Source organism: Triticum dicoccoides, chromosome 7A (assembly GCF_002162155.2).
Source record: "Triticum dicoccoides isolate Atlit2015 ecotype Zavitan chromosome 7A, WEW_v2.0, whole genome shotgun sequence".
Taxonomy (NCBI): Eukaryota; Viridiplantae; Streptophyta; class Magnoliopsida; order Poales; family Poaceae; genus Triticum; species Triticum dicoccoides.
In genome coordinates, this window is record NC_041392.1 from 362,058,499 (window position 1) to 362,079,007 (window position 20,509).

A 20,509-nucleotide genomic window follows, 5' to 3' on the forward strand; every position below is an offset into this window, starting at 1 on the left:
TTGTAGAGCCACTCAATTCATTAAGCATGTCGTCTAGCCTAGGAATAGGATGACGATAACGAATAGTAATATTATTAATGCCTCTACAATCAACACACATACGCGACGTACCATCCTTTTTCGACACTAAAATGATAGGAACAGCACAAGGACTAAGGGATTCGCGTATATAACCTTTGTCGAGCAGTTCTTGTACTTGACGCATAATCTCTTTCGTCTCCTCTGGATTGGTACGGTATGGTGCACGGTTGGGTAGCGAAGCACCGGGAATTAAGTCAATTTGATGCTCAATCCCTCGAATAGGTGGTAATCCCGGTGGCACGTCTTGTGGAAAGACGTCAGCGAACTCCTGCAAAATGTTAGTGACAGCAGGAGGCAAAGAGGAAGGCACGTCCTCGAATGAAAATAATGCCACTTTGCACACAAAAGCAGAGCAAACAGATTTGCTAAAATCTAGATCATCAATATCAGATTTGGTGGCAAGTAAACATGCACTTTTCAATTTAATTTCAGAAGCAACACTAGGTAGTTTATTATTAGGCTTCATTTGTTGCTCAAATTCTTTTGCCACAATCTGATTTTCACTCTTATTGTTCTCCTGTTTTGCTTTATTAGCTCTATTAATATCATCTTTCAAAATAGAATCAGGAGTCATAGGTAGCAAAGTAATATTTTTATCCTTATGAACAAGAGTATACTGATTGTTTCTACCATGGTGTATATAATTTTTATCAAATTGCCATGGTCTACCAAGTAATAAGGAACATGCTTGCATAGGTACCACATCACAATCAACATAATCATCATATGTAGCGATACTAGAATGCACATGAGTTGTACGTGTTACCTTAACCTTGCCGCTGTTGTTGAACCATTGGATGTAGTAAGGATGTGGATGTGGTCTTGTGGTGAGAGATAGCTTCTCCACCATCTCCATGCTAGCCAAGTTGTTGCAGCTCCCTCCATCTATGATTACGCGAACACAATGTTCCTTCACAACTCCCTTTGTATGGAACAAATTATGCCTCTGATTTTGCTCAGCTTGTGTGACCTGCACACTCAAAACACGTTGAGCAACTAAACATTCATACCTGTCAGCATCTTCAACAGCCATGTATTGCGTCTCATGATCAGAATCCTCTCCACCGTGTTCTTCACGTGTAATAAGAGCCAAAGTCTCCTCATCATAGTCACTAGCGGACTCATACCCACCATCCTCTATAGCAATCATCACACGCTGAGATTGGCGTTCTCTCGCAAAATGTCCTCTTGCCTTACAACGACGACAAATAATATCACTTGTGTGCCCTGTTGATGCCATGGAAGAAGAAGAGCACTGCGCAGGTCCAGTAGGTGTGCTCTTGGCAGATAGTGCTGGTTGTGCCTGCTTTCTTGTATCACGGCTGGAGGTGGCACCTGATGGAGGTGCTGGTGGAGTGGAAGTAGAGGATGCACGTGGTGTCCATGATGAAGATTGACCTGCAGAAAAGGTAGTTCGCGCCAATGCATGTTGATCATGCACTTCACGTTCAGCTTTACAAGCAAGATGGAATAAACGAGTGATATTAGTATACTCCTTATACTCTAGAATGGTCCGAATCTCTCTATTTAATCCACCGATAAAATGTGCAAGCATAGCTTCATTCTCCTCAACAATACCACATCTAATGATGCCAGTTTGTAATTCCTGATAATATTCTTCTACAGAATTTTTTCCTTGTCTTAAACGCTGCAATTTTTGAAGTAATTCACGTTGATAATATGGTGGAACCCAACGAGTACGCATAGCAGTTTTCAAAGCAGCCCAAGTAGCTGGAATAGGATATAATCTACAATGTTCAGACCACCAAACACATGCAAAGCTAGTGAAAGCACAAACAGCAGCAGGAACACGTCTCTCCTCGGGATATTGTAAACATGTAAATCGTTGTTCAGTTTCTAACTCCCAAGTAAGATATATATCAGGAACATATCTACCCTCAAATGGTGGAATATTTAATTTTAGTTTAGGAAGATGGTCATGTACCTCAGGTGGTGGTGCAGCCCTACCGTTGCGATGATATGCATGAGGACGACTTGGTGGTGGTGGTGCTGGTGGTGGCACGTAGTTCTGATTTTGGTCAACCTCATCCTCGTAATGGTCCTCCACCTCTGCAGTAGCAGCAGGAGCGGCAGAAGCATCAACAGCGGCACTAGAAGTTTGCCTAGGGTCAATGGGAACGCGCTGTGCTCGTCCCACTTGATTTGGAAAGCGTTGTTGTTGTTGTTGCTGTTGTTGTTGTTGTTGTTGTTGTTGTTGTTGTTGTTGTTGTTGTTTTTTTGTTGTTGTTGTTGTTGTTGTTGTTGTTGTTGTTGGAGAGGTGCGTTAGGTGCAGCCGGTGGTGGTGGTGGAAGACGCGCGAGCAATTCATTAAACTTGTTATCGAGCTTTGTTTCGAACGTCTTCTCCATGCCATCTATCTTCTCCATGGCCTCGTCAAATCTGTTTAGCAAGCACATCTTGCACCTGTCCACTCATCATTTGCTGAAATTTATCATGCAACTCCTTATTCGTCAGGTTCTCCCAGTCAGTCTCGTCGGCTTGTGATCCTGCCATGGTTAGCAGCAATAGAAACACACAATAATATGATCCTATAGACTACTAACAAGAGGTGGTGATGGATGTCACAAATCCGTCAAGCAAATCTCAGATTCTTACCAGTTCTTACCCAGCAGCAGGCGGTGATCAGCAATCGTCGTAGTCAAAACTCTCAAAGCTTGGATAGAGCGATTACCAGGGAGAGTCAAACGCACGACGTAGATGTATGTTGATGAGGACATCAATACCATTGTTACACCCACAGCCCCTACTGTTACATATACTGGACCAATTACTAGAGCTCGCGCACGCCAATTAAATTACCAGGTACTTTCGTTTCTTGGTAATGATTCTAATGTTCATGAGATTATGATGCTGCCTAAATTGGATACATTTGTTTTGCTTACAAATGAAGGGCCTAGCTTGGAGAAGGATGAACATTGGAGCAAGAACACACATGGAGTTGATGGCATGCGCAAGGGGATCAAGAACGGAGTTACAAGTGATGATTTCAGGACTTTAAAGCCGCCATAAGGAGTGCATGAAGCCTTGGACGAAATATACAAGATGCCACTTCATAATATTCGTCCATAGGCTATTCTAGGTGCTGCGTCACCTTATTAATGGGCCAGGCCCATGTAATTTCGAAATACTTAAGTATAGGCTATTTTTAGAGTCTGTATGTGTGGGGAAACAAGAGTTAGGGTTGGTTTCGGACCCCACCCTCAAGGGCCACGAAATTCCCCCCTCTTCCTCCATATATACAGCCCTTAGGGCGTCGTTTAGACTTTGGGTTTTGTTTAGATCAAAAGTTCGCCATAGCTGCAACTTCGCGTACTTCGTTTGTGTCCAACGACCAGACCAAGACGTCACAGAACCCCACCTTGATCAATAAAGCTTTCATCTTATATTCGCAATATCCAGATTGCAATCTCAGTTTCTTGCTTGTTCTTCGTTTGCTCGCAGGAAACAGACCCTCGTGGTCAGGTTGATTGTGCTCCGGCGTGGTCAATAACCCTCGGAAGTTGGTTTAGCGATTGCTTAGGCGCGACGTCTCGCACGTTCGTAGTCGGATCGTCAAAGTAGACTCCCACATAAAACGATAGCCACCATCTCATCGAAACATCAGGACCCTCGCCTCTATCAAGTGGTATCAGATTTCCAGGTTGCTCGGTGAGATTTTACAGTTTTTCGTAGATTAGATCGAGTTTGTTCTTCATACCTACAGTCCACGAAAAAGCCACAAAAAGATTTTAGGGTTAGTTCATCATATCCGAACCAATCTGAGCCTTTGCATAATCTTTTTAGGGTTTTTGCTTTGTTGAATTTGCGGTTGCATCGTCGTGTCAAGTTGCTGGTCTTAGAGTCTAGTCTTTTAGAGTTTCGAGTTCTGGTCATAAGTTGTCATGCCGCCGCCGCACCATCATCATCGCCCATCTACCACTTTTGCTTATCCGCCACCGCTCTGAATCCGTATCCATATTCCACCACCAATCTGTATCCATATACCACCACCGCTACCATATACCACCATCGCTGCCATATACCACAACCATATATCCACCACCAATCCGAGTTCTTTTCATATTAGGTTTGTTCTTGAGATCAATCTAAATTTCGATTCGTGTTTCCTTGCCTGCGTAGGTCTCGGGAAAAAAAAAGAGTCTGGAGACCCCCGGGCAGTTTTTAGGCCAAAATTTTCCCGGGCAAATTTTTTTTCCCTATCCTATTGTTAGGCTTTTCTGAGTCTTTTGAGCCACGTGCCATCATAGTGATTTTTTGTCGCACTTCTTCGTCGTTGCTGCCCTGATTTCCAAAAAAAAAAGTGAAAAAAAAAATTTCGTGCCCATCCTATCAGTTTGACGAGGGAAGAGTTTTGAGACACTCACCATTACAGTGATTTTTCGCAAAAAAAAAGAGGAGCGCAAAAAAAAAGGAGCGCAAAAAAAAGAGCGAAAAAAATAGTTCCAGAGTGTGCTTTTCCCTTATTTACGTGCAGCGCCGTGATTTTGTTAGTGTTCTAGGCTCGCGTCTCTAGCACGGTCTAGCCTAGGACCAGCACAGTACCGTCGTTGAGCGTTTATTCAACTTTGCATCTCTGAATTGATTATTGTTGACCCTTTTTGCTACCATACTATAAGCCTTCCCAGCTCCACATACATCTACGTCGTGCGTTTGACTCTCCCTGGCAATCGCTCTATCCAAGCTTTTGAGAGTTTTGACTATAACGGTTGCCAATCACCGCCTGCTGCTGGGTAAGAACTGGTAAGAATTTGAGATTTGCTTGACGGATTTGTGACACCCACCACCACCACCACTTGTTAGTAGTTTGTAGGATCATATTCTTGTGTGTTTCTATTGCTGCTAACCATGCCAGGTTCACAATCCGACGAGACTGACTGGGAGACTTGACGAACAAGGAGCTTCATGATACGTTTCAGCAAATGATGAGTGTACAGGTGCAAGATGTGATAAACAGATTTGAAGAGGCCATGGAGAAGATAGATGGCATGGAGAAGACGTTTGAAACAAAGCTCGATAACAAGTTTGCTGAATTGCTTTCGCGTTTTCCACCACCACCATCGGCTGCTCCTGCCGCATCTCTGCAACAACAGCAACAACACCGACTACCTCCACGTCGGGAAACAGCCCTCCGCCGAGCGAGCCGTGTCCCTCTTCAGTCGGGCCAAACTGCTGGTGCTGCTATTGATACTTCTGTGGCTCCTACTGCTGATGTGGAGGAGGATGATTATGTGGGAGATTATGGGGATGAGGTTGATCAAAATCAGAACTACGTGCCACCACCAGCATAGCAACCACCAGGTCGTCCACATGCAAATAATGGCAATGGTAGGGCTAACCCTCAGGTACGAGATCATGACCATCTCCCTAAACTAAAATTGAATATTCCACCGTTTGAGGGTAGATATGTTCCTGATATATATCTTACTTGGGAGTTAGAAACTGAACAACGATTTACATGTTTACAATATCCCGAGGAGAGACGTGTTCCTGCTGCTGTTTGTGCATTCACTAGTTTTGCATGTGTTTGGTGGTCTGAGCATTGTAGATTATTTCCTATTCCGGCTACTTGGGCTGCTTTGAAAACTGCTATGCGTACTCGTTGGGTTCCACCATATTATCAACGTGAATTACTTCAAAAATTGCAGCGCTTAAGACAGGGGAAAAATTCTGTAGAAGAATATTATCAGGAATTATAAACTGGCATGATTAGATGTGGTATTGTTGAGGAGAATGAAGCTATGCTTGCACGTTTTATGGGTGGATTAAATAGAGATATTCAGACGATTCTAGAGTATAAGGAGTATACTAATATCACTCGTTTATTCCATCTTGCTTGTAAAGCTGAACGTGAAGTGCAGGATCGACAGGCATTGGCGCGGACTAACTTTTCTGCAGGTCGACCTTCATCATGGACACCACGTGCATCATCTACTTCCACACGTTCTGCTACACCGGCGCCTCCGTCGGCTGCCACCTCCAACCGTGATACAATAAAGCAGGCACAATCACCACTATCTGCCAAGAGCACACCTTCTAGGCCTGCAAAGAGCTCTTCTTCATCCATGGCATCAACAGGGCAAACACATGATATTATTTGTCGATGTTGCAAGGGTGGAGGTCATTATGCGAGAGAATGCCCATCTAAGCGTGTGATGATTGTTACTGAGGATGGTGGGTTTGAGTCTGCTAGTGACTATGATGAGGAGACTTTGGCTCTTATTACACGTGACGAACACGGTGGAGACGATTCTGATCATGAGACGCAATACATGGCTCCTGAAGATGCTGACAGGTATGAATGTTTAGTTGCTCAACGTGTTTTGAGTGTGCAGGTTACACAAGCTGAGCAAAATCAGAGGCATAATTTGTTCCATACAAAGGGAGTTGTGAAGGAACGTTCTGTTCGCGTGATCATAGATGGAGGGAGCTGCAATAACTTGGCTAGCATGGAGATGGTGGAGAAGCTATCTCTCACCACAAGACCACATCCACATCCTTACTACATCCAATGGTTCAACAACAGCGGCAAGGTTAAGGTAACACGTACTGTTCGTGTGCATTTTAGTATCTCTACATATGCTGATTATGTTGATTGTGATGTGGTACCTATGCAAGCATGTTCCTTATTACTTGGTAGACCATGGCAATTTGATAAAAATTCTGTACACCATGGTAGAAACAATCAGTATACTCTTGTTCATAACGATAAAAATATTACTTTGCTTCCTATGACTCCTGATTCCATTTTGAAAGATGATATTAATAGAGCTAATAAAGCAAAACAGGAGACAAATAAGAGTGAAAATCAGATTGTGGCAAAAGAATTTGAGCACCAAATGAAGTCTAATAATAAACCATCTACTGTTGTTTCTGAGATTAAATTGAAAAGTGCATGTTTACTTGCCACCAAATCTGATATTGATGAGCTAGATTTCAGCAAATCTGTTTGCTATGGCTTTGTGTGCAAAGAGGCATTATTTTCATTCGAGGACGTGCCTTCATCTTTGCCCCCTGCTGTCACTAACATTTTGCAGGAGTTCGCTGACGTCTTTCCACAAGACGTGCCACCGGGATTACCACCTATTCGAGGGATTGAGAATCAAATTGACTTAATTCCCGGTGCTTCGCTACCCAACCGTGCACCATACCGTATCAATCCAGAGGAGACGAAGGAGATTATGCGTCAAGTACAAGAACTGCTCGACAAAGGTTATATACGCGAATCCCTTAGTCCTTGTGCTGTTCCTATCATTTTAGTGCCGAAAAAGGATGGTACGTCGCGTATGTGCGTTGATTGTAGAGGCATAAATAATATTACTATTCATTATCGTCATCCTATTCCTAGGCTAGATGATATGCTTGATGAATTGAGTGGCTCTACAATATTCTCCAAAGTTGATTTGCATAGTGGATACCATCAAATTCGTATGAAATTGGGTGATGAATGGAAAACAACATTTAAAACTAAGTTTGGATTATATGAGTGGTTAGTCATGCCTTTTGGGTTAACTAATGCACCTAGTACTTTCATGAGGTTAATGAACGAAGTTTTACGTGCTTTCATTGGACGATTTGTGGTAGTTTACTTTGATGACATATTGATTTATAACAAATCTTTGGAGGAACATTCGGAACATTTACGTGCTGTTTTTATTGCTCTACGTGATGCACGTTTGTTTGGAAACCTTGGAAAGTGCACCTTTTGCACCGACCGAGTATCTTTTCTTGGCTATGTTGTTACTCCACAGGGAATTGAAGTTGATAAAGCCAAGATTGAAGCTATTGAGAGTTGGCCGCAGCCCAAAACGGTCACACAAGTGAGGAGTTTCCTTGGCCTCGCTGGTTTCTATAGGCGTTTTGTGAGAGATTTCAGCACCATTGTTGCACCTCTCAACGAGCTTACAAAGAAGGATGTGCCTTTTGTTTGAGGTATCGCACAGGAAGAAGCCTTCACGGTATTGAAAGATAAGTTGACACATGCTCCTTTACTCCAACTTCCTAATTTCAATAAGACTTTTGAGCTTGAATGTGATGCTAGTGGAATTGGATTAGGAGGTGTGTTATTACAAGATGGAAAACCTGTTGCATACTTTTCTGAAAAATTGAGTGGGCCTAGTCTGAACTATTCTACTTATGATAAAGAATTATATGCTCTTGTTCGGACCTTAGAAACATGGCAACATTATTTATGGCCCAAGGAATTTGTTATACATTCTGATCATGAATCTTTGAAACACATTAAAAGTCAAGCAAAACTGAACCGTAGACATGCTAAATGGGTTGAATTCATTGAGACTTTCCCTTATGTCATTAACCACAAGAAGGGTAAAGAAAATGTTATTGCTGATGCCTTGTCTCGTCGTTATACTATGCTTTCACAACTTGACTTTAAAATATTTGGTTTGGAGACCATCAAAGATCAATATGTTCATGATGCTGAATTTAAAGATGTATTGCAGAATTGTAAGGAAGGGAGAACTTGGAACAAGTTCGTTCTTAACGATGGATTTGTGTTTCGTGCTAACAAGCTATGCATTCCAGCTAGCTCCATTCGTCTTTTGTTGTTGCAGGAGGCGCATGGAGGAGGATTAATGGGACACTTTGGCGTCAAGAAGACGGAGGATATACTTGCTACACATTTCTTTTGGCCAAAGATGAGACGGGATGTTGAGCGTTTTGTTGCTCGCTGCACTACATGTAAAGAGTTAAGTCACGACTCAATCCTCATGGTTTATATATGCCTTTGCCTGTACCTAGTGTTCCTTGGGAGGATATATCTATGGACTTTGTTTTAGGTTTACCTCGAACAAAGAAGGGGAGGGATAGCATATTTGTTGTCGTGGATAGGTTCTCGAAAATGGCACACTTTATACCATGTCATAAAAGCGATGATGCTGTTAATGTTGCTGATTTGTTCTTTCGTGAAATTATTCGCTTACATGGTGTGCCAAATACTATTGTTTCAGATCGTGATACTAAATTTCTTAGCCACTTTTGGAGATGTTTATGGGCTAAGTTGGGGACTAAGCTGCTTTTTAGTACTACTTGTCACCCCCAAACTGATGGACAAACTGAAGTAGTCAATAGAACATTGTCTACTATGCTTAGGGCTATTTTGGAGAATAACAAGAAAATGTGGGAAGAATGCTTGCCTCATATTGAATTTGCTTATAATCGTTCATTGCATTCTACTACTAAGATGTGCCCTTTTGAAATTGTGTATGGTTTCCTACCTCGTGCACCTATTGATTTGTTGCCTCTTCCATCTTCAGAGAAGGTTAATTTTGATGCTAAAGAACGTTCTGAATTGATTTTAAAAATGCATGAGTTAACTAAGGAAAACATTGAGCGTATGAATGCTAAATATAAACTTGCTGGAGATAAGGGTAGAAAACATGTTGTGTTTGCGCCTGGAGATCTTGTTTGGTTACATTTGCGTAAAGATAGATTTCCTAATCTGCGCAAATCAAAGCTAATGCCACGTGCTGATGGTCCTTTTAAGGTGTTAGAGAAAATAAATGATAATGCATATAAACTTGAGCTACCTGTAGATTTTGGGGTTAGTCCCACTTTTAACATTGCAGATTTGAAGCCTTATTTGGGTGAGGAAGATGCGCTTCCGTCGAGAACAACTTCATTTCAAGAAGGGGAGGATGATGAGGACATCAATACCATTGTTACACCCACAGCCCCTACTGTTACATATACTGGACCAATTACTAGAGCTCGCGCACGCCAATTAAATTACCAGGTACTTTCGTTTCTTGGTAATGATTCTAATGTTCATGAGATTATGATGCTGCCTAAATTGGATACATTTGTTCTGCTTACAAATGAAGGGCCTAGCTTGGAGAAGGATGAACATTGGAGCAAGAACACACATGGAGTTGATGGCATGCGCAAGGGGATCAAGAACGGAGTTACAAGTGATGATTTTAGGACTTTAAAGCCGCCATAAGGAGTGCATGAAGCCTTGGACAAAATATACAAGATGCCACTTCATAATATTCGTCCATAGGCTATTCTAGGTGCTGCGTCACCTTATTAATGGGCCAGGCCCATGTATAAGTATAGGCTATTTTTAGAGTCCGTATGTGTGGGGAAACAAGAGTTAGGGTTGGTTTCGGACCCCACCCTCAAGGGCCACGAAATTCCCCCCTCTTCCTCCATATATACATCCCTTAGGGCGTCGTTTAGACTTTGGGTTTTGTTTAGATCAAAAGTTCGCCATAGCTGCAACTTCGCGTACTTCGTTTGTGTCCAACGACCAGACCAAGACGTCACAGAACCCCACCTTGATCAATAAAGCTTTCATCTTATATTCGCAATATCCAGATTGCAATCTCAGTTTCTTGCTTGTTCTTCGTTTGCTCGCAGGAAACAGACCCTCGTGGTCAGGTTGATTGTGCTCCGGCGTGGTCAATAACCCTCGGAAGTTGGTTTAGCGATTGCTAAGGCGCGACGTCTCGCACGTTCATAGTCGGATCGTCAAAGTCGACTCCCACAGAAAACGATAGCCACCATCTCATCGAAACATCGGGACCCTCGCCTCTATCATATGTGGAGCTGGGAAGGCTTATAACATGGTAGCAAAAAGGGTCAGCAATAATCAATTCAGAGATGCAATGTTGAATAAACGCTCAACGACGGTACTGTGCTGATCCTAGGCTAGACCGTGCTAGAGACGTGAGCCTAGAACACTAACAAAATCACGGCGCTGCACGTAAACAAGGGAGGAGCAGTCTTTGATTTTTTTTCCTTTTTTCACTTTTTTTGCACTTTTTTCCTCTCTTTTTTTGCTCCGCAACAATTTTTTTCGAAAAAGTCTACAAATGGTCTAAAAACTGCCTAGCCAGAATTTTCCAGACTTAGTTTTTTTAGTTTGGAACTATTTTTCTTCTGCGGGTAGCTCGGAATCTCAGGAGTCCTATTCTGTCACGACTCGAAGTATCGCGTGATCCGGAAATCGAAAACAATGCAACAATTACTGGACTCGGACTGGTGGCGGAGATGAATCTGGTGGAATCTCGGACCGGTGGCGGCGATGAATCTGGTGGAAATCGGACTGGTGGCGGATATATGTTGCAGGTGGACTCGGATTGGCGTGATGGCGGCGGATATGTGGTGGCGTATATGGACGCGGATTGATGGTGAATATGTGGTGGTGAATATGGCAACAACGATGAAGTTGGTATGGTGGTGGTATATGGCAGCAGCGATGATGATGATGCGGTGGTGATATATGGCAGCGGCGACGTGACAACCTGTGAACAGAACTCGAAACTCTAAAGGACTAGACGCTAAGATCAGCAACTTGACACGACGATGCAACCGCAAATTCAACAAAGCAAATACAGAAAAGATTATGCAAAGGCTCAGATTGGTTCGGATAGGATGAACTAACCCTAATTTTTTTAGCTTTTTCGTGGACTATAGGTACGAAGAATAGACTCGATCTAAACTACGAAAAACTATAAAATCTCACCGAGCAACCTGGAAATCTGATACCACTTGATAGAGGCAAAGGTGTCCCGATGTTTTGATGAGAAGGTGGCTATCATTTTCTGTGGGAGTCGACCTTGACGATCCAACTACGAACGTGCGAGACGTCGCGCCTTAGCAATCGCTAAACCAACTTTCGAGGGTTATTGACCACGCCGGAGCACGATCAACCTGACCACGAGGGCCTGTTTCCTGCGAGCAAACGAAGAACAAGCAAGAAACTAAGATTGCAATCTGGATATTGCGAATATAAGAGGAAAGCTTTATTAATGAAGGTGGGGTTTTGTGACATCTTGGTCTGGTCGTTGGACACAAACGAAGTATGCGAAGTTGTATCTATGGCGAACTTTTAATCTAAACAAAACCCAAAGTCTAAACGATGCCCTAAGGGCTATATATATGGAGGAGAGAGGGGGAATTTCGTGGCCCTTGGTGGAGGGGTCCGAAACCAACCCTAACTCTTGTTTCCCCACACATACGGATCTAAAAACAACCTATACTTAAGTACTTCGAAAATACATGGGCCTGGCCCAATAATAAGGTGACGCAACACCTAAAATAGCCTCTGGACGAAATTTATGAAGTGACATCTTGTATATTTCGTCCCATGATCATTATGGTGGCTTTAGAGTCCTGGAATCATCACTTGTAACTCCGTTCTTGTTCCCCTTGCGCATGCCATCATCTACATGCTTGAACTTGCTCCAAGGTTCATCTTTCTTGTCCAAGCTAGGCCCTTCATTTGTATGCAAAACAAATGTATCCAATTTAGACAGCATCATATTCTCATGAATATTAGAATCGTTACCAAGAAACGAAAGTACCTGATAATTCAATTGGCGTGCGCGAGCTCTAGTAATTGGTCTAGTATGTATAGCAGCAGGGGCTGTGGGTGTAACAATGATATTGATGTCTTCATCAGAAGATGCAAGGTAGGCAAACGACGGAGCATCCTTCCTTCTTATGGCCACCAAGACCAATCCGGGTCGGGCACTCCATGGTTTTGTGTTGGAGACGGACTCCAACTCGATCCAAATCAGAGAAGAACCACATTGGAGTAAGAGGTTGGAGATTGAGGAGGCTGCGGGAGACGCCGGAGAAGATTAGGAGCGGATATGGAGGGGAAGGAAAACAGGGCGCGGACGGCCGGAGAAGAAGACCGGCGGCTGGCGGCGGCGCCATACCGTATAGATCGAGGAGCACCGAAGGAAGCCGTGTGTATTCAATTCCACTCTAAAAAGGACCACTGGTTGAATATACTAAAATACGGGGAGTTTTGTGCAAAAATGAAACGTTTTTCCAGATCCATTTAGAAAGGGACGGCGGGTTCAATTATCAGAAAAGATAAGGATGTTTTTGCAAAATTGCCGCGACGGTGAACCTGGCAGAGGATGTCCCGAAAACGCCCCTGTTCTTTCTTATAGCCCAAGCCATCCCTTCTTCCCGGAGAGAGACACCCCCTCCAAAACTTTCCCCAATCCAATCTCCCAATCCAATCTTCCCTCTCCTCTCCTGGAACCCTAAGCCTCCTCAGGTACATGACCCACCCTTCCTCGTCCTCCTCCTCCGCCCCGGCGGCCGCGCCGGATGACCCGACCTCCCTTGCCCCGGGCTTCCGCTTCCACCCAACAGACGAGGAGCTCGTCTCCTACTACCTCAAGCGCAAGGTGCTCGGTCGCCCGCTCAAGGTCGACGCCATCGCTGAGGTAGACCTCTACAAGGTCGAGCCATGGGACCTCCCGGCAAGGTCGCGCCTCCGCAGCCGCGACTCCCAGTGGTACTTCTTCAGCCGCCTCGACCGCAAGCACGCCAACCGCGCGCGCACCAACCGCGCCACTGCAGGAGGCTACTGGAAGACCACCGGCAAGGACAGGGAGGTCCGCCATGGAGCTAGGGTTGTCGGGATGAAGAAGACGCTCGTCTTCCACGCTGGCCGCGCGCCTAAGGGCGAGCGCACCAACTGGGTCATGCACGAGTATCGCCTTGAGGGCGATGGCGCAGCCGGGATCCCACAGGTATTGCCACTTTGGACACCGGCGATGGACTTGTGGATTAAGTAGATATTAGACTTCGATCGATTTTTTTCATACCTGATCCCAGTGGGCATTGTGCTATGACTGTACCAGGTCTTTTGCTACTGCGAGTCACGGGCAAAATTTTCGATCGCTAGGGTGGCAATGTTCTGTTTTAGTTGCTAATGACGCTTGAATGCAAATACAGCGATGCTGATTTTCAAACCATTGCGCACAGGATTCATTTGTAGTGTGCCGAATCTTCCAGAAGGCTGGGCCTGGTCCTCAAAACGGGGCACAGTATGGAGCTCCCTTCGTCGAGGAGGAGTGGGAGGCGGATGAGGATGATGATTTTGGTCCTCTGCCAGTGCAGAGGGACGTTTTTGGTGAGCATGAGGCTCCTGGTGCTATGGAGAAAGGATATCTTCAGATGAATGATCTCATTCAGGTATACCTACAACTTGCATGATTTTCTACTCACTGCTTGTTTTAGTAAAAGAAGCGTCTAGTTGGGTATAAAATGATATACTGCATAAAAGTCAGTTTATGTTGCATGCTTGCAGTTTGAGTTATACATAGATCAGCTTGAGTTGGCACTGAATTTGTTAGCCTTCTGAATCTGAAGATAATAACACATGCAGTTCTATTTCCTCGCACTAGTCCATATGTACAGTCAGGAGGGGTAGCGTACCAGCTCGTGTTCTTGTGTGTGTGTCGGCGCTCTCTGGGAGACAATGCCGAACACCTCCTCTTCTAGGTCTAGCACATGGGATGCGCCCTACGGGCCTTAGATATATGGGCAGGGCCCATACCGGTTCAACACTCCGCCTCAAGATGGGTGGTAGTAGATAGCTATCAACCCCATCTTGTCACATGCCAAGTTACAGTCCTTGTTCCTGGCCCCATCTTGTCACATGCCAATTTTTAGTCCTTGTTCCCGGCCCCCGTGTTACCCAGAGCTGACATGAGTAAGGCCGATGATCCCAGCATCAAGTTTTCCCTTAATGAAGAAGCGATCAATTTCCACATGTTTTGTTCTATCATGTTGAATCGGGTCATTGGCAATGCTTATAGCTGACTGATTGTAACACCACACTCTCAGGAGGGCCTTCCTCAGAAGTTTCAACTCGCTCAGTAGATTCTCCACCCAGAGCATCTCACTCAACCCTTGAGATAATGCTCTTTACTTAGCTTCTGCTGTTGATCTAGACACAACTCTGTTTGTTTCGTGCTTCTCCATGACACCAAATTTCCTCCCACAAACACACAATAGCCTGAAGTTGAACTTCTATCATCTTGACAACTTGCCCGATTAAAATCACTCTAACCATCCACCTCAAGATGTCCACTTGCAAACCACAACCCTTCCTCCTCTACGTTGATGTCCGTGAGCGACAACTCGATCTTCTGGACAACTCCCTGTTGAGGAACGATTTCCCCGTAGTTCGAGTCTGCGAGGAACTGAGTGAGCTGCTCGACAGCCTCAGCAAGTCCTTATGGTTCACCCATCTTTCTGACCAACTACACACAGCAGCTACTTACCCTTCTTCTCCCCCTGGCCACACACAGCAGCAGCAGCAGTAGTCCCGGCAACACCCTCAGTACTGCCTCCTCTTCCCTTTCCAGTCAGCCGCAACAAGCAACACGACCTGCCTCTCCTGCCTCTCTCCAGTCAGTCGCAGCAGCAAGCACCTCTGCTCCCATGTCCACACACCAGCAGCCCCAGCAAGCATGCACACACATCTTCCTACCACGCAGGCAACAGCAGGAGTACAGCAGCAAGCAACAACACCGTCAGCACCTGCACCCAGCAGCAGCAGCAGCACAGCCAACCTCCTCTAAATCTGCTGTTCCTCCTCTGCTGCCTTCTCGCCGCGTACAGCCTCACCTCCTCCTCTTCCTTCCCTGGGCCGAATGCAGCTGCTTCTCCGCCTCACACGCGCGCGCACAGCAGCCTCTTCTCCGGCTCACAGGACTGCCGCTGATCCGTGCCGGACCCCGCAGCCTCGCCGTCTGTCAGGTCCCCGCCGAACCTGGCGTCTGATACCATGTAGAATCAGGAGGGGTAGCGTACCAGCTCATGTTTGTGTGTGTGGGTGGCGGCGCTCTCTGGGAGACAACACCCAGCTCCTCCTCTTCTAGGTCTAGCACATATGCTGGGCCCTATGGGCCTAAGATAGATGGGCAGGGTCCATACCGGTTCAACACCATATATGCCCTTGTCTTAGTTTAACTGATTAGCATATGAGTTTTTTATCAGGTTACAACACCTTTTCTTATATTGCCCCTATATGTACAATTTTTTTACTGTAAAGTCTTACATATAAATACTATACAGTTACCCTAGCATGTAACAACAGGAAGACTTTGTCATATACACTTTCCATATCAAAAAATATGTCCTGCAACGTCTACATACCGCCGATCCCATATATTACCTTATTAGGACAATATGTTCAACATTGTGATACTGTATTTGGTTGTATGCTGCTTGATAGTCAACAACCACCTCATTTTGGCGAATATAATGTAGTAGCACATTTATCAGTGATTTTCCTGTTTTATGGACTTCTTGAAGCTGTACTTTGTGCCGGGACCATGTTCATTAACTATTATAACTATGTTTTTAAAGCGTCCCTAAGGCGACGCCTAGGTGTCGAAGCGCTCCCCCTCCGCTTTGGAAAATCGACCGCTTTGGGCGCCTAGGCGTCCAAAGCGCCCGCCTAGGCGTCGCCTAGGCGCCAAAGCGCTCCCCCTCCCTAAGGCGGTAAGGCGTCGCCTTAAAAACATAGTATTATACACCAGTTATTAGAATAATTGCAAAAAGACAGCTCCCTTGCCATTAGCAACAAACAACAAACAAAGCCTTTAGTCCCAAACAAGTTGGGGTAGGCTAGAGGTGAAACAAATAAGATCTCGCAACCAACTCATGGCTCTGGCACATGGATAACAAGCTTCCATGCACCCCTGTCCATAGCTAGTTCTTTGGTGATACTCCAATCCTTTAGGTCTCTCTTAACGGACTCCTCCCATGTCAAATTCGGTCTACCCCGACCTCTCTTGACATTCTCTGCACGCTTTAGCATTGGAATTTTTTTGGGTGCCTTCGCATTATCCATGGTCAAAGGGAGATGTTGATCGCTTTTCATAGCCAGAGTTAGAATTTTTTTCCACAATCCTGGCATTTGGTATGCTCACAAAATTTGCTATCACATCGTCGGTTCCATCTTTTACTTGAAGTGAAAAAAGTGGTTTGTGAATGAAATAATGGATATTTATATTTTCCCCATAAATCTGTAGAATGATGATTGATGGCACATAGTTTCATTCTAATCTGTTGTTGGTTTATTTGTCAAGGAAAAAGGTTCATAATATTACTGAGCATGTTTTGTGTCACGTTGGATCTAAGTTATTGTATCTTTCTCTGCACAGGGATGCTCCACTTCTTTCAGCATTGGGATTTAGCTTGTTTTACTTTGCATTAACGAATTCTATGTCATGCTGTCCAGCAAGACTGCTGACATGCATTGGCTTTTTGACATACATCTTTGTATTTCTATCAGGGTTAACTAGCAAGTACTCCCTCCGTTCCTAAATAGATGACTCAACTTTGTACTAACTTTAGTATAAAGTTGGATCATCTATTTTAGAACGGAGGGAGTATTAGATAATGACACACAAGAGTCATGATGTCATAGTATTCACTATTCAGGTCTATGAGCACTAAAAAGGTTGTAATTCTGTGTTGTCTTTTTTGTCTTTAATAACTTTATACTCCCTCCGTCCGGAAATACATGTCGGGGAAATAGATGTACCTAGATGTATTTTAGTTCTAGATACATCCATTTTTATCCATTTCTATGACAAGTAATTTGGGATGGAGGAATAAATGCCAACGCCATCTTTTGACTTTTTGGATGGTCAGCGCCGCCATAAACTCTATAACCAGTAAAAGATCAGACGAGACTGAACTTCACAAGGTCTGCGTGTCATAGATGATCAAACATACTCCCTCCGATCCTAAATATAAGTCTTTAGAGATTCCAATATGGACTAGATACGGATGTATATAGACACAGTTTAGAGTGTAGATTCACTCATTTTGCTCCGTATGTAGTCCATATTGAGATCTCTAAAAAGACTTATATTTAGGAACGAAGGGAGTATATATGTATTCTAAGCTATAATTCTGTTGAACCTAATAATTCTTTAGCATACTATATTTATCCATACAGGACTATTTTTTACTTTATTCGCATGCGATTATGCTTTATGGGTAATTTCTTTGTTTTGCTCTGATCATTTCTTTACCTAATATGCCAGTTTTTCTAACACACTTTTCCCCTCAAATTCAGGACTTGGCTGGTCAAAATGAGAATGGCAGTGTTGTTTTGCCGGTTTCTGACACTTCAAACACCAGCAGCCATTCTGAAGACGTAGAAGGAAATTCAGGGGACATTTTGAATGACCCAAGTCTTTGTTCTAATTTTCTTCAGTATATTCATCCTGGAGAACAAAATAGCCCAATGCTTGTTGAAAATATGTTATCTAATGCCAATGTTGGAGATTTTCTTAATAGTTCTAGCCCCAATGATGAATTCCTAGAGCTGAAGGATTTGGAGTTACCTCTAGGCAATGATTCCACTATCTGGCCTTCTGATGGTTGGGCCTGGAAAACAGCTTTCCCCTTGGATGCTGTAAACAGGTCCAACAATGAGGTTCCTCTGATCACTGGTGATCAGCCTTTCCAGCCAGATGAGTTGGCCCAGTTGCTGCAGACACTACAAGATGACTCCTCCCAGTTGGGCTCAACTATGACCGATCTCCCACACTCTTCTATTACAAATTCAGTCAAGCCAGAAGATGATTCTCTTGTGTATTTTGATGCACCCTTTGATAACTCAATGTTCAGTGATGGATTTAGACAGACGAATGAATTCCTTGGCTCCCCAGCAACCATTCTATCTGGTATCGAGACACTGGATGATGGTATTCCATACTATGATGCAATGGACGATAACTTATTTAATGATATGATGTGCTCTGTACAGCAGTCGGCTGGGAGCAGCTCCCATGTCTTTAATGGGCCAGTTCTTACTCAAGAGGTATGCTACCAGTTACATGTAAGAGATGAACTCACTGCACTTTGTGCAGATCATTGATGTACTCACACACAAATTTTCTACTTTTACAGGTCAACAATCCCAGCTATACATATAGTCCAACTCAAAAGGTTGTAGAACCTAATTTTGTAGTTGGGGCCCCGTCGTCCGCTAGGTTATCTGAAGCTGGTGGCCAGTTAAATTGTGTTGTTTTACCAGGTAATGTTATTATGGAAAAGAACAGGCCAGCTATCCTTTGCTATATTTTGCTCTTTAGTACCTATTCAACTATTGATCCAGTATCTCTATCTATGTCACCCTGAGGGACGTTTGCAGTTATATTTACTTGCCCTGATTAAGCAAGATCATTTTGTGCATCTTGCAAAGAAAAACAAGCTTTTGGTTGTGCTTAATCAGGGCAATGTTAACTTGGATGTTGTAGCTGTAAATGAAGATTACTGAAAAGTTTTGGTATTGTGTTGACAGATTCTCAGGCTAAGAATGGCTCCATGGGAAAGCGTTTTGTAAAGATGCTGGATTCAATCTCGGCTCCCCCTGCTTTTGCAGCAGAGTTCCCAGGCAAATCCTTGTCTGGTGTGCACCCTAACACCATCAGCGTGTCTACCGAAGTAATCAGCATAGGAAGCTTAACTGTTGCTTCTCGACAAGGCAAGTGGTCGTTCCAGAAGGATGAAGACATGGAGCTTGTCTTCTCCACAGGTTTCCAGCCTGATAACCGCATACACTGTGGTGGCTGCAACACAGTGACTGCGGTGCTGCGCGGCGGCTTCTGTCTCTTTTTCCTGTCAGCAATAATGCTCCTGTTGAGCTACGAGGTGGGCCTGTGCATCTACGGCAAGTAACCTGGCCTGCCCGCCCGGTATTGGGTATAAAAATATTATTATGACGTTAGGTAATTGTATGTGTGTTGAGGCGAGAACCGGGGACCTCCTGATGGCCTAAATGTATGGCATTGCATGACATGACCTCTTCGACAGCATTAGCGGTGCCGTTTTGCAGCCCGTGAGTTAGTGCTGTATCAATGAATTCCTCCAGTGATATTAGTATTTTAGAACTGCTTAATAATCAAGGGTAGCCGTCATGGGCATTGCTGCCTGCCTTTAACATAGTGTTTTAAGCCTAAAAAAAGACCTACCATCTGTGCTGCTTCGCCTCGTTCATCTGGAAGAGCAGGGTGCCGTCCCTTTGCCTGGCTGCCTGTAGGAGGATCAACACAAGGGGATGTTGTGCTGATTATCTCTCCCTCTGAGCGAAACGGCTGACCATCTTGTGTTCGGCTGCAATTTTGCCGCTGCATTTTGGATCTTGTTGGCACTCCGTCAATTTTGCCCATTTCCGTTTCTTTGGGTGATATCATGGGTCAATCATTTGCTTCATTAGTTTCAACAGTGCCAGCTGCGGAATTTGCTATTGGATTAGCCATTTTCTTATTACTTTTCAAGTCTGAGGGACTATTGCTGTCGAATCTATAAATTGCATTCAAGGTTAAACATAACTACAGGAGAGTTACCAAATATGTATAAAGTTCTTTTTTTTTTGACGAAGTACAGCCTTGCTGATTTCATTCATTAAGAGAAAAGCAGAACACCAGAGTACAGGTCTTACATGTACAAGAATTACCGGAATCTAATGGGGAGACGGTACACAGAGTTTACAAGGTTAACCCTCTACAGTGGGGTCAACCTTCTCTAGTCCATTGCACCCCTTTGACACCAGCATATCTCCAAGTTCTTAACTCATCAAGAATGCCATCACAGATTTGCAGGAAG

The 20,509-nt window shown here is 44.1% G+C and overlaps 1 protein-coding gene across 1 annotated transcript; it reads left to right on the plus strand.

Annotated features, from left to right (window-relative positions):
* The first annotated feature begins 13,038 nt into the window (after window positions 1–13,038).
* LOC119330179 (NAC domain-containing protein 78-like) lies at window positions 13,039–19,846 on the plus strand. Its single transcript, XM_037603295.1, has 5 exons — window positions 13,039–13,620; window positions 13,856–14,065; window positions 17,973–18,722; window positions 18,812–18,938; window positions 19,206–19,846. Exons 1-5 carry the CDS (start codon window positions 13,144–13,146, stop codon window positions 19,580–19,582), a joined length of 1,941 nt encoding a protein of 646 aa, XP_037459192.1. The 5' UTR covers window positions 13,039–13,143; the 3' UTR covers window positions 19,583–19,846.
* Window positions 19,847–20,509: the final 663 nt, after the last annotated feature.

Coding starts and splice junctions, on each gene's coding strand:
- LOC119330179 (XM_037603295.1), top strand. CDS start 13,144: ATGACCCACCCTTCCTCGTCCTCCTCCTCCGCCCCGGCGGCCGCGCCG. Junction 18,723..18,811: donor GGCCAGTTCTTACTCAAGAG/GTATGCTACCAG, acceptor CTACTTTTACAG/GTCAACAATCCCAGCTATAC. Junction 18,939..19,205: donor AAATTGTGTTGTTTTACCAG/GTAATGTTATTA, acceptor TTGTGTTGACAG/ATTCTCAGGCTAAGAATGGC.